This window comes from Periplaneta americana, chromosome 5 (genome assembly GCF_040183065.1).
Source record: "Periplaneta americana isolate PAMFEO1 chromosome 5, P.americana_PAMFEO1_priV1, whole genome shotgun sequence".
NCBI lineage: Eukaryota > Metazoa > Arthropoda > Insecta > Blattodea > Blattidae > Periplaneta > Periplaneta americana.
Genome location: NC_091121.1, coordinates 184047935 through 184060775, shown reverse-complemented (window position 1 = coordinate 184060775; position 12841 = coordinate 184047935). Strand labels below are relative to the sequence as shown.

At 32.7% G+C, this 12841-nt stretch overlaps 1 protein-coding gene across 1 annotated transcript in view; it reads right to left on the bottom strand.

Annotated features, from left to right (window-relative positions):
- Positions 1 to 114: 114 nt before the first annotated feature.
- Positions 115 to 12841, bottom strand: part of LOC138700314 (ATP-binding cassette sub-family C member 10) — a 56119-nt gene continuing 43392 nt past the window's right edge. Inside the window, exons 24-25 of the mRNA XM_069826858.1 lie at positions 12349 to 12488; positions 115 to 11631 (exon numbers count right to left, since the gene is read on the bottom strand). Coding sequence (XP_069682959.1) covers positions 11523 to 11631; positions 12349 to 12488 — 249 coding nt within the window. The 3' untranslated portion in view covers positions 115 to 11522. The remainder of the gene's footprint in view (positions 11632 to 12348; positions 12489 to 12841) is intronic.

Below are 12841 nucleotides of genomic sequence, written 5' to 3'. Positions count from 1 at the left end.
AAAGATGAAAGCCAACTGGTGGCAAAATGCTCAACTGCTAAACATGTACCGTATATTAAGAATAGAAGTTACAAGAAATAATAAAAGTATGGATACTGTAATAAAAATATCATAAAAAATGTAAATGCAATGTTTATTTCACATTCATAAACACTTTGATAAAAATCACATAACACATCGAATTATGAATGAACCTGAATTATAGAATTAAAACAGACAATTAATAATATTTTATCAAATAACTGAGTTATCTGTCACTGGAAAATATGTACACAACAGAGTTAACACTTCATTTAATAATACAAGCAAAAATTTGTAATCACAGGTTATGTCAGATCAAAATTGACTTTGCAAGTAAATAATATATCGACATTCTAACACTGGCAATACTATTCAACACTATATTTTCTGATGTACAACATAAGAGTTAAAAAGGTATAAGAGTGGGCCATTTCTCTCCATGGAAATATTGCTTATATAGTTCATCAGAAAATATAGCATTACAGAAAATTATAAAAAAGTGAAACACAAAAAAATTTGACTCTAATACTAATAATTATGGATGTCACCTGATATCAGCACATTAGATGGAGATGCTAACTTTATGATAGCCATAAATTTTGACTAACAATAATTTTTTTTTTAACTTCATATAAATCCATTTGTTTTTAAATCACTCTCACAATGAACGAATTTACTGGGCATGGTAATAAAATAGAAATAAGTTTTTAAATGTTATTTTGTGGACTTCAATTTTTCAGTTAACTTTTTTTAATCTCTTAAAACTGCTGACACCTGTCATATTATCTTGACTCTCAGTATGCTGAAAACTCTTCCATATATGACTTCCTTGCTCTTTATCTCCGTATATGATCCATATATCTTAATGTCGTCTATCATCTGATATCTTCTTCTGCCCAAACTCTTTTCCCGTTCACCATTCCTTCCAGTGCATCCTTCAGTAGGCAGTTTCTTCTCAGCCAGTGACCCAACCAATTCCTTTTTCTCTTCCTGATCAGTTTCAGCATCATTCTTTCTTCACCCACTCTTTCCAACACAGCTTCATTTCTTATTCTGTCTGTCCATTTCACACGCTCCATTTTTCTCCATATCAACATTTCTCTTCACTTCATTGTAAAGAGTTGATGATATTAGTGGTAACGCTCAAGTTTCACATGCATAAAGAAGTACAGACTTTACATTTTTGTTAAAGATTTTTAGATGAGATGAGATGATGACGATTTGTTGGGATGTCATAGAGGAACCGGAGCTCATGGAGAAAAAAAACCCCTGTGTTACTTGGACCATGCGCTTGCCCAACATAAGTTATAAATCGGGGTGATCCAGGGATGGAATCCTGGTCCACAGAATTATAAATCCAGCACTCTAGCCCCCTAGACTATTGTGGAACTGTATCTACAGTTGTATGGTTCAGAATTTAAACAAACCCTGCCAACACAATCCAACCCTCTATTAACAGTTAACATTAAAAACTGTATGTTGAATTAAAAAAACATTGCATTTTTCTGTTTTGTCATTTACTGTGTCATTTTAATTACGTGGTGTCATTTTGTGAGTTCATTCAAGTGCCAATAGGTCTACAGAACATTTTAATATACAGTAAAATCCCTCGTATCCGGCACCCAAATAACCGGCAATACCAAAACAACAGCAATTTTGGTTAGGCCAAAAAAAAAGTAGTTAGTCATTCATTCGAAAGGGAAGAGTCAACCAAAGACGTGAATGGTTTTCGTGGATCGCACATGCTGCATATTGTATTTACTCCTTACATTGTTCACGCATGAAAACATAGACAGAAAACTCCGGTATGTCCTTGGAGTAGATCGGGTACCATCGGTAAGATGTCACTTGGGCCTTGCAAAAATGTGCAGAGACAAATCTTTAAATTTACCACTTGAACTCGCCCATTTCGAAGGGGTGTTGGATGAGTCTAAATAGGAAAGTGTGAAATTCTCTGTTCCTACAGCACATAAAAGTTTCGTTCGAGTGATAGTATCATGGCTATTACCACTAAGCACTGCTGTTGCACCATGGATTCCATGAAATGCAAGCGAAATGTTCTTACCCTCAATCATTGAGCACTACTTCAAAGTTGCGACGTTGGCTACACTGCACTTCATGTCACATGGCCGCCATTTAAAATTGTCATAAGGTTACAAAAACTTTTAGTATTTTTAAGCTATTATTTATTACTGTATTACAATAATTATGAACTGATGATTGTACATTAAAACTTTACTTTTAAATATCTTTATGAAAATTATTATATTTCAACAAGGAAAAAAATGTTTGTGCAATATAGCATGTCTTTACATAATCTATAAACATATTTTTCAATTATCTGGCAAAATCAGTTATCCAGCATTGGCTTTGTCTCACAGTTGCCGGATACAAGGAATTCTACTGTATTGCTCTACATAAATATTAATGTTCATAGCGTAAATTGGATTACACTGTATAATTCACAAATTGTAAAATATTAGTTACAATAATAAAAAAGGACACTTCATAAATTTCCCAAGTTCCAAAACACCTCATAATACAATACAAAATATAAAATACAACCTAATTACACAGCAGATAGGAGCTGTTATCACAACTTTAAAAGTCCAAGAATTAGCACACACCATCACAGAACTACCATAAAACTACAGATATTTTAAATTTAGCATTACCATAAAACTGTTTTTCAGGTAACATCCTTTGTAGAAACACAACCAAAAAAAAAATGTTCATAGAAGATACAGCGCATAACAGTCATTCTTAAAATATATAAATACACAATACCGGTAATTTACCTTTCAATAAAATCCTTTATTGTCACGGTTTATCTATGTCTTGTATGAAATCTTCTACCTTTAAATCACTCCATCTTCTACATGCTCTTATTAAAGCATGCATCTATTTATAAAGATAAATACAAAGAAAATTCAATATCACAGTACCAAGAGTAATACAAGCAGCAGCTTCTTTCTCAGATTACAGAATGCAAATATAAGGAAATTAAATATAAAACACAGAACAAGATGAATTAAAAAGAACAGCATTATCAAAAACTTGTGTATTCCAGTAAAACACAATACAAAAATCTATTCCTATCATATATTATACAATATTATGTTCCAAACTAATCGAAAAAAATGTATGTACTAAAATGTAAGATACATTCTGCAGTTACTTGATTTTCCACTTACTGACAAATATATTAACTCAGTGAATCTATTCACAGTACCTAATCCTAAAATACATTCTGTAGATATTTTATTTTATCGTTATTTTGTGACAATTATAAGAACAAAAGTGAGTCTACTCATTAAGACGGAATGATATATTATATTAATTGCTCTCTCAATTAATATCACTCAATAAAAGAAATGTATTCCAATGGATACCATCCCATTCTGGAATCCTGGGAAACGAGAATGCGGATGCTTTAGCAAAGAAGGGCAGCACTGCTACTTACAGATCTGTTACTAAATCTATGTATTACTCTGTGAAGAGATTTATTAAATCTACATACTTAGACTTCAACAAACAAAATTTGATAATACAATCTCAAGGGAAAAAATGGAACTCTCTGCATAATAATCCACAGTTAATTCCCGATTTACCACGAAAATCGTCTGTAGCTGCATTTAGATTGGCAACAGGCCATGATTGTTTGGCCAAACACCTGCATAGAATTGGAATATATCAGTCCCCTAACTGCCCATTGTGCAACTCAAACCAAGAAATGGATTCGGAACACCTCAAAATCTGTGCTTCAGTGGCTGATCATGATAATATCTTTGAAAAATATTGGAGTGCGAGAGGTCAAATGACTTTATTGTCAAACGCCTGGCATTAGAAAACAACAACATATTTTATTAACTGATTTTAGGTAATTTGCAATAAACCTATCCATGACAGCACAAGAATATAAAATGTGGTAACGAGATTTCTTTCCAAAATTATATTAACTGAAGTAAATCTGCCAAAAATAACTCGACATATTACATAGTTATTTAATTTTCCGATTATGAAATAAAGGCTGCAGTTACAATAACACAATAATATATTTTGTAGCTAAATAATTTTTATAGATAATTTTATATCGCTTTATTGACTGCAATGAATACATAAACTTTTTCGAAAATAATTATTTGCATAACTAGAACAGAAAGTGATACTTTTGTGTACGGGATTTCGAAAGGAGTACGCAAAAGATACTTTCGTACTAGTTACGTACAATATTTTTCGGCACAACTACATGGAAATTCTATGTGAATTTATAAATTACAGACTATTGAGATTTTTGTAGGCTAGGAGTCACGGCCTACTAATACTACAATGTCTGTATTATAGTAGGTCTAGTTATAACATCATGATTGTTGTGTAGCTATAGTGAGGGCTTGTGTATTCTGAACCATGCAAAAACTCAAAATGGCTTCATCAAAGAATATATTTTGTTCTGATATTAAGACAGAGAATCTGAGGAAGCTTTATGTAAATTAATATCTAGAAAATCTAAAGAATGATACATGAAGGAATTTGATTTTTTTTTTAAGAATAGACGAGATGTAACAGTGTGTAATGAATAACGAAACACGTAATTCTTGTGTTTTTCAATCAAAAGGTATGTCTGTTTATATGATGTGTTAAGCTGTGGCTATGAAATTGTTTGTATATTATTTCTGTTTCTATAAGTAAACCTAAATAAGATTATCTAGACCACTTCTGTGGTGTAGAGGTCACCATGCTGGTCTCTTATGCAGGGGGCCCGGGTTCGATTCCCGGTCAGGTTGAATTTCCTGGTTGAGGTTTTTTCAGGGTTTTTCCTCAACCGTAAGGCAAATGCCAGGAAATTCGGGCCACAACATCCCTGAATATCATCGGCCTCATTCTTCACCGAAATCATATTCATAACAAATCAGTAATACATATATAGTCGCAATCTAGTTCACAACAATAGAACCAGACTCAACAATAGTACACAGGCCTTCGGATTTCAACCAAAGATTAACTCACTATATGATCAGAGATGTTAAAGCGAGTATAAATAACAGTGGGAGAGGAGGAAGATTATCTGTTGGCATTTTTAACAGACTAGGAGGCTTTGACTACAATTTCTGTGTTCATAGTTCAACAAAGAAATTGTACAAAACAGTTTTAACAACCTTTTATTTGCAGATGATCAATTAGTAATAGCTGCTTCAGAGGATGGTCTTCAGAAACTAATATATGAATTACAAATCACAGCCTCAAACTATAATTTAACAATATCTCCGACAAAAACAAAAATTTTAGCTTTCCAAGGGAAAACACAGGTACGATGTAAAATTTTAATTAACGACAATATAGTAGAACAAGTAAGAGAGTTTAAATACCTGGGCTGTGAAATTGCAAACACAAGAGAATTAGATCAACAAAGAACATTACAAAATGTTAATCAAATATGTGGAACGATTAAAAGAACCCTATTAAACAAAACAAGGAAAGAAACCATTTTGAAGTTTTACAAAGTCTTGGCAGTCCCATCTCTCTTGTATGGCTCAGAATGCTGGACCCTAACAGAAAACCAAAAACACAAAATAGAAGTATCAGAAATGAGATTTTTGAGATTGGTAGCTGGATACAGAAGAACAGACAGACAATACAATGAAATGATGAGACGAACCGAACATATTCAACTTAAATAATAAAATAAAAGAATACCAAGAAAAATATTATGAACACGTACGAAGAATGCCAGAATATCGCATTCCTAAAAAGATTCTAGAGTACAAACCCAAAGGCAAGAGAGACAGAGGAAGGGCTACGAAGAGATGGAGAGATCAATTTCTTTGAGAGGACGGAACTGGTCGAAAGGCCTAATCCCTGTTGATGATGATGATGATAGTTGGCAATATGTTCATATTGTGACGTGATAGTTTTCATAATGTTTTGTCATAGTTGTTTATATTACTATGACAATTTTGCGGTATTCATATGGAAAAGTGAATCGTAACAATGTTTTTGCCGTACGTGTACAGCAAAGAAAACTTTCTAACCAATAATGTGTTATGAAAAACAGCAGTTTCCATGTAGGTGTCCAAAAAAGAAAAATGATGTGGCTGATGGAATGTAAAGAATGTCAGTTTGACTTTTCAAGATATTAAGCTCAGAGAACTAACCTGGACATTCATTTAAAATGTGAGAAAATCAAGAAAGTTCAATGCATGTGTATTTTGTTCAAGGTGTTCGATACCACACTATAAGAAATAATTGCCAGTGAAGCATTTTTCCTTAATTTGGAATACTTTCTTTCACAAAATGAGTAAAAAGCTAAATAAGAGGAAGAACGAATGACAGTTGTGGTTTAGATAAGTTCTTTATTTTAGACTAATAAAACTACTATTTTAATTTAAATTATGAAATCTTATTTCTGTAGCTTCGTTGGTACCGGTATTTGAATTCTTTTTAACCTTATACAACTCTATTTTGATAATAAATCCTGGCCTAGATTATTCTGATTTTAATAGATTTAACAAAAAATTAAGCAAATTATTTAGTATTCATGTCCCTTTTCTTTTCATTAATTTCAATATACTATTTATTCATTCCAACTTATATTCTGTTCTTGACTTGATTCTCTATTTTTGTCTTCGTAATTATCCCTGTTTTGTAATAATTTTATTGGTTTTGTATTTTATTGAATCTTTGGTATGTTACATTTAGTACAAAATAGTTATTTATAGGATCCCCCCCCTCAACACGAACTTGCTCAAATGAGTATGCACTATGTCAATAATATGTATTTATTTTGTATTTTATGTAGCAATAGATACTAAATAAAATACAAAATTACTTATTGCCTTTAAGTTTAAAGTAAAGAAAACAGGTAATACGTAAAGAACTACAAGTATGGACACCATTTCTGTGCAAGCTCTACTTCGATCCAGCCAATTATTTAGAAAAAAAAATTATGTTTAAAGTCTGCATTCTTTCAGAGTTTTTTAATTTGTTCACATCATGACAATTTTAAGTTAAAAGGTCTTGTTTGACTCTTTTGCAATTTATAAATAAAGGATTATTATACATTCGTTATTTCCATATACTGGTAGTGAAAATCATCGCATTATGAGACACTCAAATATCGAAATTTATTCACAGGGTCGACAAACCTATGCTGTTTTATCCTAAGGTTACCAGCAGAGGTCTGCATTGGACGTTTTCGCTCGAGCGCCAAGTAGTTCATAGCATAATCCGATAGGTAGCGCACATGCATGATGGGTAAAATTGTCACGAGCGATAAATCCTCGAACGGTATGAGCCGAGCATTAGACATTCGTTCTTGTTACAGTGATGAACTGTGTAGTAACATCATAGATGTTTATCATTTCAAAACTTTGCAGTACTTAACTAACCTCTCCATAGTACAACTACAAAACTTGCTTTAAAATGTAATATAAATGTTGTAGGTAAATGTTTTTTTTTTCCCACACAGGAGTGATTTTGTTTTTGCCACATCTGATAGCTGTTATTGGATGTAAATGTAATTATTATAAACGGAGAACACAATCACGATAATGCAAGAACCGTATCAAGTTTTCTAGTAATAATAATAATAATAATAATAATAATAATAATAATAATAATCATAATCATAATTAGTGTATCAATCTTTGCGTCTGTAACAGTTACGCAGCATGATTATTCGTTTTATTATATTTTCTGTGACGTTATCTCTGTACTAATATTGTTATTAATCTACTGCTATATCAATAATATTTTGTAAAACGTTTCTACATTGTCGCAGTATATAGGCGGAACATTATGTATGGACCTATCATATTATATATGTGGTAAATCAAATATTGAATAATTATTAATTAGCAATAATAACTGTATATCGAAGTTTTTCATACTATTTTATTTAGACCTTCATGTTCCTGTTTTGGTACGTTCCATTGAACATTTGTCATAAACGCAGAAAATAAAGCCTTATTTTTACCATGTGAGCAAAACATATGTGTATCTTATCTGTCGCCTTCCATACAAGATAAGACATGTCGGTGAGATGACCTTGTACTGTGCTTCTATTTATTACGAGCGTATCACGACCGATCGTATCTCATTCGAGGATGCGACACTCGACCGAGTTCAAGCGAGCGATTTAACTCCAATGCAGCGCTCTGGTTACCAGATTTTCTTCGCAATTTCCAGGAACATAAAAATATCGACATATAAAAAATACTTTTACCATTTCTCTTGAGATTGCCATTCACTTATACTGTTCTTACACAATTTAAAGAATTAAAATATTGGTATGTAATCTATTTAAAGACTGTATTGTTTTTTTTTTTCCAGAAGAGTGAGTTTTTTAAGCAGGTCTTTTCTAGATCCCAATTTTGCAGCAAATTCCTGACAGTTGATGGTGAAGTTGGTTAAGATAGCAAGCATGGCACAAACAGTTTCTGGACTTTTGGAATGTCCACATCATGTTCACTGATGAAGTCTCTCCACTGAAGCATTACTTCCAGGACAAAGAGATAATTCAATCAACTTTTGGAATAGAGCACAGAGAATAATTTCCTTAGATAAAAATTTAAAAATTCCACATCATTTTGAACAAAGAGTAGCATTTTCTTCATTCCACTTTGCCATTTTCTATGAAGTCACATATCTCTCCTCAAGCAAGAAATTTCATCAAATAAATTATCTTCATCCAGGTCAAGTCCATCTACAGCAATGTAAGTACATTTTATAGATATCTTATCTTGTGAATGAATAACACAGGCACTGGGATATTCAACTGCATGTTCATGAAATTCATCAAAGACACTGAGAATTCTGTTGTGAAATAAGAGCCACTACTTCTAAATATCCCTAAATGCTTAATTGATGCTGGAATGAATTTATCTTCTTCTTGGAGTTCAGTTTTTTTTAGCTTCGAAAACAACAGAAGATATGCAAGGATCATTAAACCATATTAATAATACTAAGGTTGGATAAAAAGTAATGGCAACAGTTCGATTTTTCTGACATGGCTTTATTCACAGGGGTACAACATTTACGTACCTTCTATATAGTCGCCCCCCTTATTTATTACCTTTTGCCAAATGTTTGGAAGGCGTCGTACACCATCAGCGCGTCCATCTTTGTTGATGTTCCGTATTGACCACCCTAAAGCACGGATAAGTTCATCCCTGGTATTGTACCGGGTCCCTCGCAGTGGTTCTTTCACTTTGGTGAAAAGATCGTAATCGCATGGATCATATCGGGTGAGTACGGTAGATGTTCCAGTAGTCCGCATTTTCCGTCTGCCTTGGAGGTACAGCGTGGTGCAGTACTACCCCGTCAATGTCATATGCCACAATGAACATCACTTTCACATCCCTGCCTTCCCGAAACGCTTTAACCCATCGTGCCCCTGTGCGATATGGCAACGCTGCACTGGCATATGCTTCATGCAGTCCCTGAAAACATTCTTGTGCACTACGACCTCGTGTCACTTCAATTTTGATCCAGGAACGTTGCTCTAGTTTTGTAAACGTGGTCTTAGGGTGCTCGCACTATCCCTATGAAAGTCAACTTTCTACACACTGCAGTAGATTGACAGAGTACTGTCGCCGCTGGCTGCACTAACTCATCTAACAGTCCTTGTTCATGTCCACACAGCTGGCAATTCTCGAACGCACCATCGTCACATGACAGCAGTGTTGCCATTACTTTTTATCCAATCTATGTAATTAACAATGAAAATTCGGGGATATCTGGAAAAAATTATTAAATTCAGGGATATTCCAAGGACGAATTTTGTCCAGGGACAGAAAGAAAAATTCGGGGACTGCTCCCTGCATCATACTGCCTTAAAATAAGAGGACTAAAATACTGTCTTCATAAATTCTGAGCTCTTATTGATTTACTGGTTAAATTTTCAATATCAGAAGTGTTGTTTCCTTTGTGTAGACCAGCTCAATCAATGTAAACACATCCTAAACAAGAGAGAGAAAGAGGGGAAAGTAAGAGAGGGATGGAGGGGAGAGGGAGGGAGAAAAAAAGAGAGGGGAGAAAAGGAGAGAAAAAGATATCAGAAGTCAGAGAGGGAAAGTGGAGTGGTACTGTATTGAAACTTTTATTGAAGAATAAATTTATTCAATATTCTCATTCACAGTTGTAAGTCCAACAAACAAAAATAAAAAACAGATCACAGATTTTTTCTGTTTAATCCAGTCTTGTTCTGTGTTAACATCCATAATCTTACATGAGTAAGCATACATAAATTCGATGTCCATAAAATTCACTCTCTGGTAAGTAAATTTGTTTTATTATTTACAAGATATAATTAATTACAGTGCAAATTCTTAATGGCAAGTAATTCTGACTGGTAATACAATATTATAGTGTTGCTTATTGTCTATGTAAAAACATAACATTAACTTCCACAGTAGGTACTAATATATTATGTGATCATATTGAAATGATATGCCACTAATGTCACGTCAGAGATCAATAAAAATATGATAAACAACGTCAGAAGAATCACTTTTACATCATATCAACTATAAGAATGTTTATCAAGTTAAAATTACGTTAAGAACACAAATGTATCAAATTTTATTTATTTATTTTTGTTGTAAATTTTAAAGTGACGAAATATAAATACAAACAAAAAAAAAAATAGTACCATTTATAGTGCATAACGTGTAATAAATCCAGAAATATAGTCACATTCACACAAGTCTCATTTTATTGTCAATATTTTTTGAAAACAATGGGTAATTATTAGTAACTGTGAACTCTATACTGTTTGAAATTATTACTGGAAGTTTCCTGAACAATGATATTATGCAGAGTGAGTTTCTAAAAAAAATGTGCGTTTTTAGACCATTCAATATACAGACAGTAATTTTAGTCTTTTAATTTCTTGCTACATTAATATAACATACTATTTCATTTCGTGAAGTTGCAGAGCCTGCAATGTTGAAATAAACAAAGGAAAGAAAGTATTACATTTGGCAATGAAAAGGTGCTGCAGGACATGGTTGTATGTCAGTTACCATATAAAAATTCAAAGAAGTTCAAATTGCAAATATATATATATATCATTTTCAGTTTTTTAAAATAACGACAATAATATAATGTTTTAAATTTCGATCAATATTTCCAAAACTGCTGAGACCTGGAACAGCATTTTTTAATCCGTTATGTTAAATACAGGGTGATCAAATTGTAAATACCATTAAAAGATAAATAAAAGAAAATCTACAATTATTTACGGCCATTATTTACCATTGCTCTTAGCAAGCAAAGTCTGGTCAAGGTTACTTCTTTTGTAGTCGCTAATGGATAAAGTTGTTGTGCCTCTCTCTCCAATCACGTATATGTAACTATGTATGATGCAATTCACCAAAAAAATTTGTTTACATTTCACAAAAAACATTTTTTCTTTTTATATAAATAAATGCATTCCTCATTATAGTACAAATAATTGGTTGGGAACTTCAAACACAATTACGTGAATTACCTGCCACCAGCTGCTACTGGAATTCTTGATGTGCCAGTTTATAGAAGTGTGACTCCTTATCCTGTAGCAATGTATCTGGACAGTCAAACTCCAATATCTGACCATCTCCCATTACCAGGACTCTGAAAGAAAGAACGATAACTTGAGATTTGGAACTTCCATGTGACTGGGCTCAATTTATTACTATCAATTTATCGCATGGTCGTTCTTTTGTTTAGTCAGTGTCATCAACTGTTTCCAAGTAAATCGATGAGCATGAATCCATTGTACTAAGTAAATTGCGAAATCCTACTTCCACATCTACATCTTCATCTTCTAATTCTATGTCCATTGTATCTAAAGAAAATGACACTCCTTCATAACAATTGTTCATTTAATTAATGTATTAATCAGGTTATTTGTAGTTATACTATAAAATGTTTAAATTAAATTATGATTTCAGCAGATAATGAAAACATATTTCTGTTATAATAACAAGAGAAAAGCGCAGTACCTGTAATTAACATTGTTAAACCTGTATTTCGCTTTTCGCAATTGGCATTACTGAATAATTATATCGAATTTCTTTATTGCAGTAATCGATATGCATCTCTTTCAACTTCACAATGTCTGAATAGGTTAAGTATTCATAAATATACAATTATTAACATTTTGTGAGAGAATTTTAGGGATATATTATTTACATTTTTATTTTATTCACGAAACAGTCCTAATAAATGTCACTCGAGGTCTGATATTTCCCAAATTGGCAAATCTCAGACCTCTTGTGACATTACTACAGATAAATCAAAACCTTTAGTGAGATTACTGTTGATAAAACTCAAGTATAGACTGCTCACCTATCCGAATCCATAACAGTGCGAACTCTATGAGCAATGGTAATCACAGTACTCTTCTGAAACGAGGTTCGCAGAGTGCGCTGAATATGGCGATCTGTCTCTGCATCCACATTCGCTGTTGCCTCATCAATACACAGAATCTAATAAAGAACATATTTATTAATGACATTAAAAATTACTAATCTATTTGTTCAAGATTAACCTTGACGACTGAGTGACTGCTAGGTCCGACAATAGACCCAAAGTTCATGGGTTCAAAACTGACCAAATTATTTTTTAAAGACAGCAAAAACAGGAGAGTAAAGTTGAGAGGATCCATGTATAGGCTTACTGTAATAGATTTACTATTACTGAATGAAAGGAACATAAGAAAAATTTATCTGATACAAATTAAAATTCAATCTTCAATCATCTTATTACATGTGTTTAATAGATTCTATATTACAGATTCTCCCTTCTCATACATGGAATTCTAAGTAAGAATTATTCTCTT